Source organism: Podarcis raffonei, chromosome Z, assembly GCF_027172205.1.
Source record: "Podarcis raffonei isolate rPodRaf1 chromosome Z, rPodRaf1.pri, whole genome shotgun sequence".
NCBI lineage: Eukaryota > Metazoa > Chordata > Lepidosauria > Squamata > Lacertidae > Podarcis > Podarcis raffonei.
This window is the reverse complement of record NC_070621.1, coordinates 381,957-396,956: the sequence shown is the minus strand read 5'-3', so window position 1 is coordinate 396,956 and position 15,000 is coordinate 381,957. Positions and strand designations below refer to the sequence as shown.

General features: G+C 49.6%; 2 protein-coding genes and 3 long non-coding RNA genes across 6 annotated transcripts in view; 3 read left to right on the top strand and 2 right to left on the bottom strand.

The window, feature by feature from the left end:
• The window catches only part of TUBB4B (tubulin beta 4B class IVb), a 20,681-nt gene extending 9,762 nt beyond the window's left edge, over positions 1-10,919 (top strand). The window contains exons 4-5 of one of the 2 annotated variants that reach the window (XM_053373614.1): positions 6,913-7,057; positions 10,044-10,919. In XM_053373614.1, the coding sequence (XP_053229589.1) occupies positions 6,913-7,057; positions 10,044-10,860 (962 nt within the window). In that variant the 3' untranslated portion in view covers positions 10,861-10,919. Of the gene's footprint in view, positions 1-6,912; positions 7,058-9,799 lie in introns of both variants that reach the window. The other variant, XM_053373613.1, reaches the window with a different exon arrangement.
• Positions 10,920-11,033: 114 nt separating this feature from the next.
• LOC128406313 (uncharacterized) lies at positions 11,034-11,963 on the bottom strand. The gene is made up of 3 exons (XR_008328460.1): positions 11,870-11,963; positions 11,372-11,470; positions 11,034-11,064 (listed from the first exon to the last, which is right to left on the bottom strand). It is a non-coding gene; the product is annotated as an uncharacterized LOC128406313 (long non-coding RNA).
• LOC128406312 (uncharacterized) lies at positions 11,658-12,053 on the top strand. The gene is made up of 3 exons (XR_008328458.1): positions 11,658-11,686; positions 11,737-11,823; positions 11,948-12,053. It is a non-coding gene; the product is annotated as an uncharacterized LOC128406312 (long non-coding RNA).
• An 831-nt stretch (positions 12,054-12,884) lies between these two features.
• LOC128406311 (uncharacterized) lies at positions 12,885-14,583 on the top strand. The gene is made up of 6 exons (XR_008328457.1): positions 12,885-12,984; positions 13,386-13,467; positions 13,522-13,595; positions 13,647-13,728; positions 14,174-14,472; positions 14,515-14,583. It is a non-coding gene; the product is annotated as an uncharacterized LOC128406311 (long non-coding RNA).
• Positions 14,584-14,684: 101 nt separating this feature from the next.
• The window catches only part of FAM166A (family with sequence similarity 166 member A), a 27,809-nt gene continuing 27,493 nt past the window's right edge, over positions 14,685-15,000 (bottom strand). Inside the window, exon 9 of the mRNA XM_053374827.1 lies at positions 14,685-14,773. Within this exon, the coding sequence (XP_053230802.1) occupies positions 14,685-14,773 (89 nt within the window). The remainder of the gene's footprint in view (positions 14,774-15,000) is intronic.

Below are 15,000 nucleotides of genomic sequence, written 5' to 3'. Positions count from 1 at the left end.
TCCTTCCTTCCCTCCTTCCTTCCTTCTTTCCTTCCTTCCTTCCTTCCTTCCCTCCTTCCTTCCCTCCTTCCTTCCTTCCTTCCCTCCTTCCTTCTTTCCTTCCTTTTCCCTCCTTCCTTCCTTCCTTCCTTCCTTCCTTCCTTCCCTCCTTCCTTCCTTCTTTCCTTCCTTTTCCCTCCCTCCTTCCTTCTTTCCTTCCTTTTCCCTCCCTCCTTCCTTCCTTCCTTCCTTCCTTCCCTCCTTCCTTCTTTCCTTCCTTTTCCCTCCCTCCCTCCTTCCTTCCTTCCTTCCTTCCCTCCTTCCTTCCTTCTTTCCTTCCCTCCTTCCTCCCTCCCTCCCTCCCTCCTTCCTTCCTTCCTTCCTTCCTTCCTTCCTTTCCTTCTTTCCTTCCTTCCCTCCCTCCCTCCCTCCTTCCTTTTCCCTCCCTCCCTCGTTCCTTCCTTCCTTCCCTCCCTCCTTCCCTCCTTCCTTCTTTCCTTCCTTTTCCCTCGCTCCCTCGTTCCTTCCTTCCTTCCCTCCCTCCTTCCCTCCTTCCTTCTTTCCTTCCTTTTCCCTCCCTCCCTCGTTCCTTCCCTCCCTCCTTCCTTCCTTCCTTCCTTCCTTCCTTCCTTCCTTCCTTCCTTCCCTCCCTCCTTCCTTCCTTTTCCCTCCCTCCCTCCTTCCTTCCTTCCTTCCTTCCTTCCCTCCTTCCTTCCTTCTTTCCTTCCTTTTCCCTCCTTCCCTCGTTCCTTCCCTCCCTCCCTCCCTCCCTCCTTCCTTCCTTCCTTCCTTCCTTCCTTCCTTCCTTCCTTCCTTCCCTCCCTCCTTCCTTCCTTCCTTCCCTCCTTCCTTCCCTCCTTCCTTCCTTCCTTCCCTCCTTCCTTCCCTCCTTCCTTCCTTCCCTCCTTCCTTCCTTCCCTCCTTCCTTCTTTCCTTCCTTTTCCCTCCCTCCCTCGTTCCTTCCCTCCCTCCCTCCCTCCCTCCTTCCTTCCTTCCTTCCTTCCTTCCTTCCTTCCTTCCCTCCCTCCTTCCCTCCTTCCTTCCCTCCTTCCTTCCTTCCCTCCTTCCTTCCTTCCCTCCTTCCTTCCTTCCCTCCTTCCTTCCTTCCTTCCTTCCCTCCCTCCTTCCTTCCTTCCTTCCCTCCTTCCTTCCTTCCTTCCTTCCCTCCTTCCTTCTTTCCTTCCTTTTCCCTCCTTCCTTCCTTCCTTCCTTCCTTCCCTCCTTCCTTCCTTCTTTCCTTCCTTTTCCCTCCCTCCTTCCTTCCTTCCTTCCTTTTCCCTCCCTCCTTCCTTCCTTCCTTCCTTCCTTCCCTCCTTCCTTCCTTCTTTCCTTCCCTCCTTCCTTCCTTCCTCCCTCCTTCCTTCCTCCCTCCTTCCTTCCTTCCTTTCCTTCTTTCCTTCCTTCCCTCCCTCCCTCCCTCCTTCCTTTTCCCTCCCTCCCTCGTTCCTTCCTTCCTTCCCTCCCTCCTTCCCTCCTTCCTTCCTTCTTTCCTTCCTTTTCCCTCCCTCCCTCCCTCCCTCCTTCCTTCCTTCCCTCCTTCCTTCCCTCCTTCCTTCCTTCCTTTTCCCTCCCTCCCTCCTTCCTTCTTTCCCTCCCTCCTTCCCTCCTTCCTTCCTTCTTTCCTTCCTTTTCCCTCCCTCCCTCCCTCCCTCCCTCCCTCCCTCCTTCCTTCCTTCCCTCCTTCCTTCCCTCCTTCCTTCCTTCCTTTTCCCTCCCTCCCTCCTTCCTTCCTTCCCTCCCTCCTTCCTTCCTTCTTTCCTTCCTTTTCCCTCCCTCCTTCCTTTTTTCCTTCCTTTTCCCTCCTTCCTTCCTTCCTTCCTTTATTGATCGGCAACCCCCCAAAAATCCACCTTTTCACGTCTTTTCTCTTGGTTTTGGGGCGGATTTGATTTTCGCCTTTTCTTTTCTCCAATTGGAAGATTGGAAATACGGAAAGGGGCGGGACATGGAAGCAGGAAATCCTGTTCGGACCTGTCAAATGGGGCAGAATATTCGGATTATCGGAAATGTCACTCGGTGCTTCTGAGGAGATCATAGAGAGGGAAGGGACCTCCCGAGGTCCTCCAGCCTCACCCCCTTGCAAGGGATCATAGAGAGGGAAGGGACTTCCAGGTGGTTCTGCGGGGACCATAGAGAGGGAAGGGACCTCCCGAGGTCATCCAGCCTGACCCCCTTGCAAGAGACCATAGAGAGGGAAGGGGCCTCCCTAGGTCCTCCAGCCTGACCCCCTTGCAAGAGACCATAGAGAGGGAAGGGGCCTCCCTAGGTCCTCCAGCCTCACCCCCTTGCAAGAGACCATAGAGAGGGAAGGGGCCTCCCTAGGTCATCCAGCCTGACCCCCTTGCAAGGGATCATAGAGAGGGAAGGGGCCTCTCCAGGTCTTCCAGGCGGTTACCAGGGGATCATAGAGAGGGAAGGGACCTCCTGAGGTCCTCCAGCCTGACCCCCTTGCAGGAGAACATAGAGAGGGAAGGGACCTCTCCAGGCAGTTCTGAGGGGACCATAGAGAGGGAAGGGACCTCTAGGTCTTCCAGGGATCATAGAGATGAAAGAGACAGCATCCTAGAAGGGTCAAGCCAGAAGGGAACCTTCCAGGTCATCCAGCCTCACTCCCTTGCAAGAGACCATAGAGAGGGAAGGGGCCTCTCCAGGTCTTCCTGGCGGTTACCAGGGGATCATAGAGAGGGAAGGGGCCTCCAGGGATCATAGAGAGGAAAGAGATAGCATCCTGGAAGGGTCAAGCCAGAAGGGAACCCTCTGGGTCCTCCAGCCTCACCCCCTTGTAAGAGACCATAGAGAGGGAAGGGACCTCTAGGTCCTCTAGGGATCATAGAGGGAAGGCACAGAATCCTAGAAGGGTCAAGCCAGAAGGGAACCCTCTGGGACCTCCAGCCTCACCCCCTTGCAAGAGACCATAGAGAGGGAAGGGACCTCTAGGTCCTCTAGGGAGCATAGAGAGGGAAGACACAGAATCCTAGAAGGCTCGAACCAGAAAGGAACCCTCCAGGTCATCCAGCCAGACCCCCTTGCAACGGATCATAGAGAGAGGGAAGGGACCTCCCTAGGTCGTCCAGCCTCACCCCCTTGCAAGAGACCATAGAGAGGGAAGGGGCCTCTCCTGGTCTTCCAGGCGGTTCCCAGGGGATCATAGAGAGGGAAGGGGGAAGGGGCCTCCCTGGGTCCTCCAGTCTGACCCCCTTGCAAGAGACCATAGAGAGGGAAGGGACCTCTCCAGGTGGTTCTGAGGGGACCATAGAGAGGGAAGGGACCTCCCTAGGTCGTCCAGCCTCCTCCCCTCGCAAAGGATCATAGAGAGAGAAGGGACCTTCAGCGTTCACCAATGGGTGGAGGAGACGGATGGTGATGGGATGGTGGTCTTGATGATGATGATGATGATGGCCATGGTCATGATGATGATGATGTGATGAAGGTCATGATGATGATGGTGTTGATGATGAAGGCCATGGTCATGATGATGATGATGGTGGTCTTGATGATGATGTGATGAAGGCCATGATGATGATCTTGATGATGGTGTCGATGATGGTCATGATGATGATGATGAAGGCCATGGTCATGATGATGATGGTCTGATGATGATGATGACCATGATGCTATGGTGATGATGAAAGCCACCATCATCATGATGATGATGGTCTTGATGGTCGATGATGATGATGGTCTTTGATGGTGATGGTGACCATGATGATGATGATGGCCATGATGATCATGTTTTTGATGATGTTGACCATGATCCTGATGATGATGGTGTTGACCATGATGGCCATGATGATGACTATGGTGATGATGATGACCATGACGGCCATGATCCTGATGATGATGGTGTTGACCATGACGGCCATGATGATGACCATGGCAGTGATGTTGACCATGATGACCATGATCCTAATGTTGATGATGTTGACCATGATGGCCATGATGATGACCATGATGGTGATGATGATGGATGTTGACCATGATGACGGCCATGATGGCCATGGTGATGACCATGGTGGTGATGATGGCCATGATTCTGATGATGATGATGGTCTTGATGATGATGATGAAGTCCATGATGATGATGATGGTGATGGACATGGTCATAATGAAAGACATGATGATGATGATGGACATGATGATGATTAAGGCCATGATGATGATGATGATGATGATGAAGGACGTGGTCATGATGCTGAAGGAGATGATGATGATGATGATGATGATGATGAAGGCCATGGTCATTATGATGATGGTCATGATCCTGATGATGGTCCTCAAGTTGATGTGATGATGATGATGATGATGGGCATGATCTTGATGATGTTGGACATGATGATGGAGATGGACATCATGATGATGATGGACATGATGATGATGATGATGAAGGCCATGGTCATGATGATGATGATGATGATGGTCATGATCCTGATGATGGTCCTCAAGTTGATGTGATGATGATGATGATGGGCATGATCTTGATGATGTTGGGCATGGTCCTGATGATGATGATGGCCATGGTCATGGTGATGGACATGATGATGATGATGGCCATGATGATGATGATGAAGGCCATGATGATGATGATGGACATGATGATGATGATGATGATGAAGGCCATGGTCATGATGATGATGGTCATGATCCTGATGATGATGGTCCTCAAGTTGATGTGATGATGATGATGATGGGCATGATCTTGATGATGGACATGATGATGGAGATGGACATCATGATGATGATGGACATGATGATGATGATGAAGGCCATGGTCATGATGATGATGGTGATGGTGATGGACATGATGATGATGATGGACATGATGATGATGGCAATGATGATGATGGCCATGATGATGGACATGGTCATGATGATGATGATGGCCATGATGATGATGATGATGATGATGGACATGATGATGATGATGGCCATGATTCTGATGATGATGATGGTCTTGATGATGATGAAGTCCATGATGATGATGATGATGATGGTGATGGACATGGTCATAATGAAAGACATGATGATGATGATGGACATGATGATGATTAAGGCCATGATGATGATGATGATGAAGGACGTGGTCATGATGCTGAAGGAGATGATGATGATGATGATGAAGGCCATGGTCATTATGATGATGGTCATGATCCTGATGATGGTCCTCAAGTTGATGTGATGATGATGATGATGGGCATGATCTTGATGATGTTGGGCATGGTCCTGATGATGATGATGGCCATGGTCATGGTGATGGACATGATGATGATGGCCATGATGATGATGATGAAGGCCATGATGATGATGATGGACATGATGATGATGATGATGATGAAGGCCATGGTCATGATGATGATGGTCATGATCCTGATGATGATGGTCCTCAAGTTGATGTGATGATGATGATGATGGGCATGATCTTGATGATGTTGGACATGATGATGGAGATGGACATCATGATGATGATGGACATGATGATGATGATGATGAAGGCCATGGTCATGATGATGATGATGATGATGGTCATGATCCTGATGATGGTCCTCAAGTTGATGTGATGATGATGATGATGGGCATGATCTTGATGATGTTGGGCATGGTCCTGATGATGATGATGGCCATGGTCATGGTGATGGACATGATGATGATGATGGCCATGATGATGATGATGAAGGCCATGATGATGATGATGGACATGATGATGATGATGATGAAGGCCATGGTCATGATGATGATGGTCATGATCCTGATGATGATGGTCCTCAAGTTGATGTGATGATGATGATGATGGGCATGATCTTGATGATGTTGGACATGATGATGGAGATGGACATCATGATGATGATGGACATGATGATGATGATGAAGGCCATGGTCATGATGATGATGGTGATGGTGATGGACATGATGATGATGATGGACATGATGATGATGGCCATGATGATGGACATGGTCATGATGATGATGATGGCCATGATGATGATGATGATGATGATGGACATGATGATGATGATGGCCATGATTCTGATGATGATGATGGTCTTGATGATGATGATGAAGTCCATGATGATGATGATGATGATGGTGATGGACATGGTCATAATGAAAGACATGATGATGATGATGATGGACATGATGATGATTAAGGCCATGATGATGATGATGATGAAGGATGTGGTCATGATGCTGAAGGAGATGATGATGATGATGATGAAGGCCATGGTCATTATGATGATGGTCATGATCCTGATGATGGTCCTCAAGTTGATGTGATGATGATGATGATGGGCATGATCTTGATGATGTTGGGCATGATCCTGATGATGTTGGACATGGTCATGATGATGATGATGGGCATGATGATGATGATGATGGGCATGGTCATGATGATGATGATGGACATGATGATGGACATGGTCATGATGATGATGGACATGATGATGATGGACATGGTCATGATGATGATGAAGGACATGATGATGATGAAGGCCATGGTCATGATGATGATGGTCATGATCCTGATGATGATGGTCCTCAAGTTGATGTGATGTTGATGATGATGGGCATGATCTTGATGATGTTGGACATGATGATGGAGATGGACATCATGATGATGATGGACATGATGATGATGATGAAGGCCATGGTCATGATGATGATGGTGGTCATGATCTTGATGATGATGGCCATGGTCATGATGATGATGGTGATGGACATGATGATGATGATGGCCATGATGATGATGGCCATGATGATGGACATGGTCATGATGATGATGATGATGATGATGGACATGATGATGATGATGGCCATGATCCTGATCATGATGATGATGGTCCTCAAGTTGATGTGATGATGATGATGCTCATGTTCTTCACGATGACAACCATGATGATGATGATCACCATCATGATGATACCTTCTCTCCTCCCATAGGCCAGAGCGGCGCCGGCAACAACTGGGCCAAGGGCCACTACACCGAGGGGGCCGAGCTGGTGGACTCGGTCCTGGACGTGGTCCGCAAGGAGGCCGAGTCCTGCGACTGCCTCCAGGGCTTCCAGCTCACCCACTCCTTGGGCGGCGGCATGGGCTCGGGCATGGGGACCTTGCTGATCTCCAAGATCCGAGAAGAAGACCCCGACCGGGTCATGGACTTCTCAGTGGTCTCCTCCATTCCCAAGGTCTCCGACACGGTGGTGGAACCCTACAAGGCCACCTTGAGGGGAGACCGGTTGGTGGAGGAGACCGATGGGATGGTGGGATGGTGATGGTGGTGATGATGATGATGGTCCTCAAGTTTATGTGATGGTGATGATGATGATGATGATGAAGGCCATGGTCATGATGATGATGATGGACATGGTCATGATGATGGACATGATGATGATGGTGGACATGATGATTAAGGCCATGATGATGATGATGATGAAGGACGTGGTCATGATGATGAAGGACATCATGATGATGATGATGATGATGATGAAGTCCATGGTCATGATGATGATGCTGGTCATGATCCTGATGATGGTCCTCAAGTTGATGTGATGATGATGATGGGCATGATCCTGATGATGATGGGCATGATCCTGATGATGATGATGATGATGATGATGGTCCTCAAGTTGATATGATGATGGGCATGATCCTGATGATGATGGGCATGATCCTGATCATGATGATGATGGTCCTCAAGTTGATGTGATGACGATGGGCATGATCCTGATGATGATGGTCCTCAAGTTGATGTGATGATGATGATGGGCATGATCCTGATGATGATGTTGGTCATGATCCTGATGATGATCAGCATGATCCTGGTGATGATGATCATGATGGTCCTCAAGTTGATATGATGATGATGATGATGGGCATGATCCTGACGATGATGATGATGATGGGCATGATCCTGACGATGATGATGATGGTCCTCAAGTTGATATGATGATGATGATGGGCATGATCCTGATGATGATGATGATGATGGGCATGATCCTGACGATGATGATGATGATGGGCATGATCCTGACGATGATGATGATGGTCCTCAAGTTGATATGATGATGATGATGGGCATGATGACCATGATGATGGGCATGATCCTGACGATGATGATGATGGTCCTCAAGTTGATATGATGATGATGGGCATGATCCTGATGATGATGATGATGGCCTTGATCCTGATAATGATGTTGACGGTCCTCAAGTTGATGTGATGATGATGATGGGCATGATCCTGATGATGATGATGATGACCATGATGATGATGACAATGGTCTTCATGATGATGATTATGGTTTTGATGATGGGCATGATCCTGATGTTGTTGGTCATGATGCTGTTGGTCTTCTCCTTGTAGGCCAGAGCGGCGCCGGCAACAACTGGGCCAAGGGCCACTACACCGAGGGGGCCGAGCTGGTGGACTCGGTCCTGGACGTGGTCCGCAAGGAGGCCGAGTCCTGCGACTGCCTCCAGGGCTTCCAGCTCACCCACTCCTTGGGCGGCGGCACGGGGTCCGGCATGGGGACCTTGTTGATCTCCAAGATCCGAGAAGAAGACCCCGACCGCATCATGAACACCTTCTCGGTTGTCCCCTCGCCCAAGGTCTCCGACACGGTGGTGGAGCCCTAGAAGGCCACCTTGAGGGGAACCAGTTGGTGGAGGAGACCGATGGGATGATGGGATGGTGATGGTGGTCATGATGATGATGGTGGTCATGTTGATGATGATGATGGCCATGATTCTGATATTGATGATGGTCTTTATGATGATGATGATGACATGGTCATGATGATGATGAAGGACATGATGATGATGATGAAGGACGTGGTCATGATGATGATGGTGGTCATGATCCTGATGATGATGGTCCTCAAGTTTATGTGATGATGATGATGATGGACATGGTCATGATGATGATGGACATGATGATGATGATGACCATGATGATGATGGTCCTCAAGTTTATGTGATGATGATGATGGTGATGATGAAGGCCATGGTCATGATGATGATGAAGGCCATGATGATGATGATGGACATGGTCATGATGATGATGAAGGCCATGATGATTATGATGGACTTGGTCATGATGATGAAGGACATGATGATGATTAAGGCCATGATGATGATGATGGACATGGTCATGATGATGATGGACATGATGATGATGATGATGGTGGTCCTCAAGTTTATGTGATGATGATGATGATGATGATGATGATGATGAAGGCCATGGTCATGATGATGATGAAGGCCATGATGATGATGATGATGAAGGCCATGGTCATGATGATGATGGACATGATGATGATGATGATGATGGACATGGTCATGATGATGATGATAAAGACATGATGATGATGATGGACATGATGATGATGATCAAGGCCATGATGGTGATGATGGACATGGTCGTGATGATGATGGACATGATGATGATGATGACCATGATGATGATGGTCCTCAAGTTTATGTGATGATGATGATGATGATGATGATGAAGGCCATGGTCATGATGATGATGAAGGCCATAATGATGATGATGGACATGGTCATGATGATGATGATCAAGGCCATGGTGATGATGATGGACATGGTCATGATGATGATGATGGACATGATGGTGATGGACATGATGATTAAGGCCATGATGATGATGATGATGGACATGGTCATGATGATGGACATGATGATGATGATGATGGTCCTCAAGTTGATGTGATGATGATGATGATGGTCCTCAAGTTGATGTGATGATGATGATGATGATGGGCATGATCCTGATGATGATGTTGACCATGCTGGTGCTCTTCTCCCCCCAGGCCAGAGCGGCGCCGGCAACAACTGGGCCAAGGGCCACTACACCGAGGGGGCCGAGCTGGTGGACTCGGTCCTGGACGTGGTCCGCAAGGAGGCCGAGTCCTGCGACTGCCTCCAGGGCTTCCAGCTGACCCACTCCTTGGGCGGCGGCACGGGGTCCGGCATGGGGACCTTGCTGATCTCCAAGATCCGAGAAGAATACCCCGACCGCATCATGAACACCTTCTCGGTTGTCCCCTCGCCCAAGGTCTCCGACACGGTGGTGGAGCCCTACAACGCCACCCTCTCGGTCCACCAGCTGGTGGAGAACACCGACGAGACCTACTGCATAGACAACGAAGCCCTCTACGACATCTGCTTCCGGACCTTGAAGTTGACCACGCCCACCTATGGAGACCTCAACCACCTGGTCTCGGCCACCATGAGTGGTGTCACCACGTGTCTCCGCTTCCCCGGCCAACTCAACGCCGACCTCCGCAAGCTGGCGGTCAACATGGTCCCCTTCCCTCGCCTCCACTTCTTCATGCCCGGCTTCGCCCCATTGACCAGCCGGGGTAGTCAACAGTACAGAGCGTTGACGGTCCCCGAGTTGACCCAGCAGATGTTCGACGCCAAGAACATGATGGCCGCCTGCGACCCGCGCCACGGCCGCTACCTCACGGTGGCCGCCGTCTTCCGGGGCCGGATGTCCATGAAGGAGGTGGACGAGCAGATGCTGAACGTCCAGAACAAGAACTCCTCCTACTTCGTGGAGTGGATCCCCAACAACGTGAAGACCGCCGTCTGCGACATCCCGCCGAGGGGCCTCAAGATGTCCGCCACCTTCATCGGCAACTCCACCGCCATCCAGGAGCTCTTCAAGAGGATCTCGGAGCAGTTCACGGCCATGTTCCGCCGGAAGGCCTTCCTCCACTGGTACACCGGGGAAGGCATGGACGAGATGGAGTTCACCGAGGCCGAGAGCAACATGAACGACCTGGTCTCCGAGTACCAGCAGTACCAGGACGCCACCGCCGAGGAGGAGGGGGAGTTTGAGGAGGAGGCCGAGGAGGAGGCCGCCTAGGAGGACCCACAACTGCCACAACCACCGGCTTTCCGTTGACCCTTCCATGTTTTCCTTCAGATGTTCCTCAGATGTTCCTCAGAAGTTCTTCAGGTGTTTCCTTCCATGTTCTCCTTCAGATGTTCCACGTTGACCTTCCATCTTCTCCTTCCGATGTTCCTCAGATCCTCAGATGTTCCTCAGATGTTTCCTCAAAGGTTGTGCCTTCCATCTTCTCCTTCAGATGTTCTTTAGATGTTCTTCAGATGGTTCCTTCCATGCTCTCCTTCAGATGTTTCCTTCCATGGTGACCTTCCATGTTCTTCAGATGCTCTTCAGATGTTTCCTTCCATGGTGGCTCTCCATCCTGACCTTCCATCTTGGTTCAAAGTTCTCACCAAGTTTTCCTTCAGATGTTCTCCAGATGTTTTCTTCCATGTTCTCCATCAGATGTTCCTCAGATGTCCTTCAGATGTTTCCTTCCATGTGCTCCTTCCGATGTTCTTCAGATGTTTCCTCCTCCCATGGTGACCTTCCATCTTCTCCTTCAGATGTTCCTCAGATGTTCTTCAGATGTTTCCTCAAAGGTTGAGCCTTCCATCTTCTCCATCAGATGTCCTTCAGATGTTTCCTTCCATGGTGATCTTCCATCCTGACGTTCCACCTTGGATCCATGTTCTCACCAGGATGTTCTTCAGATGTTCTTCAGATGTTCCCTCCCATGGTGACCCTTCCATCTTCTCCTTCAGATGTTCCTCAGATGTCCTTCAGATGTTTCCTTCCATGCTCTCCTTCAGATGTTTCCTCCTCCCATGGTGACCTTCCATCTTCTTCAGATGTTCCTCAGGTGGTTCCTTCAGATATTCTCCAGATGTTTTCTTCCATGTCCTCCATCAGATGTCCTTCAGATGTTTCCTCAAAGGTTGTGCCTTCCATCTTCTCCTTCAGATGTTCCTCAGATGTTCTTCAGATGTTTCCTTCCATGTGCTCCTTCCGATGTTCTTCAGATGTTTCCTCCTCCCATGGTGACCTTCCATCTTCTTCAGATGTTCCTCAGGTGGTTCCTTCCATGGTGGTTCTCCATCCTGACCTTCCATGTTCTTACCAGGTTCTCCTTCAGATGTTTCTCAGATGTTTCCTTCCATGGTGGCTCTCCATCCTGACCTTCCGTCTTGGATCCATGTTCTCACCAAGATGTTCTTCAGATCTTTCCTCCCATGGTGACCCCTCCATCTTCTCCTTCAGATGTTCCATGTTGACCTTCCATCTTCTCCTTCAGATGTTCTTCAGATGTTTCCTCAAAGGTTGTGCCTTCCATCTTCTCCTTCAGATGCTCCTCAGATGTTCTTCAGATGTTTCCTTCCATGCTCTCCTTCAGATGTTTCCTCCTCCCATGGTGACCTCGACGCTCTTCCTGCTTTCCTAGAAGGACCTCCACAACATCTGTTTCCTAGAAGGTCACCTCTCAGTCCTCCACGGCGTTCTTCTCCCGACTCTGGTTTCCTAGAAGGTCACCTCTACGCTCTTCCTGGTTTCCTAGAAGGTCCTCCATGGTGTCCTCCTGTTTCCTAGAAGGCCCCCTCTCTACGCTCTTCCTGGTTTCCTAGAAGGTCCTCCACAACATCTGTCTCCTAGAAGGTCCCCTCTCTACGCTCTTCCTGGTTTCCTAGAAGGTCCTCCACAACACCTGTTTCCTAGAAGGTCACCTCTCTACGCTCTTCCTTTTTCCCTAGAAGGTCCTCCACGATGTTCAACTTCCTAGAAGGTCCTCAACCATGTTCTCCCAATGCCTCCTGTTTCCTAGAAGGTCACCTCTCCCCTCGGAAGGAACCTCTCTACGACAAGGTCACCTCTACAGTCCTCCAGTATGTTCTTCTCTTCCGGTTGGTTTCCTAGAAGGTCCCCTTGCTCCTCCATGGTGTTCCTGTTTCCTAGAAGGTCATCTCTCCCCTGGAAGGAACCTCTCTACGCTCTTCCTGGTTTTCTCGATGTTCTTCCAACGACTCCTGTTTCCTAGAAGGTCACCTCTACAGTCCTCCAGGACGTTGTTCTCCTCCCATTGGTTTCCTAGAAGGTCCTCCACCAGGTTCAACTTCCTAGAAGGTCCTCCACCATCTTCTCCCAACGACTCCTGTTTCCTAGAAGGTCACCTCTACAGTCCTCCAGGACATTGTTCTTCTCCCGTTGCTTTCCTAGAAGGTCCTCCGCCGCGTTCAACTTCCAAGAAGGTACTCCACTGTCTTCTCCCAACGGCTCCTGTTAGTCCTCCAGTCCTCTGGTTAGTTTCCTAGAAGGTCAACTCTCCTAGAAGGTCCTCCGCCGTGTTCAACTTCCTAGAAGGTCCTCCATTTTCTCCCAACGGCTCCTGTTTCCTAGAAGGTCACCTCTACAGTCCTCCAGTCCTCCGGTTGGTTTCCTAGAAGGTCACCTCTCCCCTCGGCCCTCCCCCCCACCCCGTTCCTCTGCGGTTGTGATGTCATTGTTTTGGGCGGCCAATAAAAAGCCTGGTCCCCTTGGTCCTCCACGGTGTTCCTGTTTCCTAGAAGGTCATCTCTCCCCTGGAAGGAACCACTCTATGCTCTTCTTGGTTTCCTCGATGTTCTTCCAACGACTCCTGTTTCCTAGAAAGTCACCTCTACAGTCCTCCAGGACGTTGTTCTCCTCCCATTGGTTTCCTAGAAGGTCCTCCACCATGTTCAACTTCCTAGAAGGTCCTCCACCATCTTCTTCTCCCAACGACTCCTGTTTCCTAGAAGGTCACCTCTACAGTCCTCCAGGATGTTGTTCTCCTGTTGGTTTCCTAGAAGGTCAACTCTCCTAGAAGGTCCTCCGCCGTGTTCCTAGAAGGTCCTCCACCGTCTTCTCCCAACGGCTCCTCTTTCCTAGAAGGTCACCTCTACAGTCCTCCAGTCCTCCGGTTGGTTTCCTAGAAGGTCACCTCTCCCCTGGAAGGAACCACTCTATGCTCTTCTTGGTTTCCTAGAAGGACCTCCACCATCTTCTCCCAACGGCTCCTGTTTCCTAGAAGGTCACCTCTACAGTCCTCCAGTCCTCCGGTTGGTTTCCTAGAAGGTGCTCCACCACGTTCAACTTCCTAGAAGGTTCTCCATCTTCTCCCAACGGCTCCTCTTTCCTAGAAGGTCACCTCTACAGTCCTCCAGTCCTCCGGTTGGTTTCCTAGAAGGTCACCTCTCCCCTGGAAGGAACCACTCTATGCTCTTCTTGGTTTCCTAGAAGGACCTCCACCACACCTTCTCCCAACGCCTCCTGTTTCCTAGAAGGTCATCTCTACAGTCCTCCAGGACGTTGTTCTCCTCCTCTTGGTTTCTAGAAGGTCAACTCTCCTGGAAGGTCCTCCGCCGTGTTCAACTTCCTAGAAGGTCCTCAACCATCTTCTCCCAACGGCTCCTGTTTCCTAGAAGGTCAACTCTCCTGGAAGGTCCTCCACCATGTTCAACTTCCTAGAAGGTCCTCCACCATCTTCTCCCAACGGCTCCTGTTTCCTAGAAGGTCAACTCTCCTGGAAGGTCCTCCACCATGTTCAACTTCCTAGAAGGTCCTCCACCATCTTCTCCCAACGCCTCCTGTTTCCTAGAAGGTCACCTCTCGACGCTCTTCCTGGTTTCCTAGAAGGTCCTCCACGACGTTCTACAGCTCCTGTTTCTTTCCTAGAAGGTCACCCCTCCCCTCGGTCCTCCAAGATGTTCCTGTTTCCTAGAAGGCCCCCTCTCCCCTCGGCCCTCCCCCCCGCCCCGCCCCCCTGCGGTTGTGATCCTTTTGGGCGGCCAATAAAAAGCCTGCTTTGAGGATGATTCTCGTTTTTATCGTTTTTTATTGGCTTCCTCTCAACCCTCCCGCTGCCTCCGGCGGAGCTCGGCAAAGTAGGCCTGGCGGGTGCTGTTGCCGAAGGTCTGGGCGTAGTTGTCGCGGATGGCTGGGGGGAGAGGAAAATAAATATAATTATTATTATTATTATTATTATTATTATTATTATTGAAAATAATTATAATTATTATTATTATTATTATTGAAAATAAATATTATTATTATTATTATTATTATTGAAAATAATAATAATTATTATTATTATTATTGAAAATAAATATAAATATTATTATTATTATTATTGAAAATAAATATAATTATAATTATAATTATTAT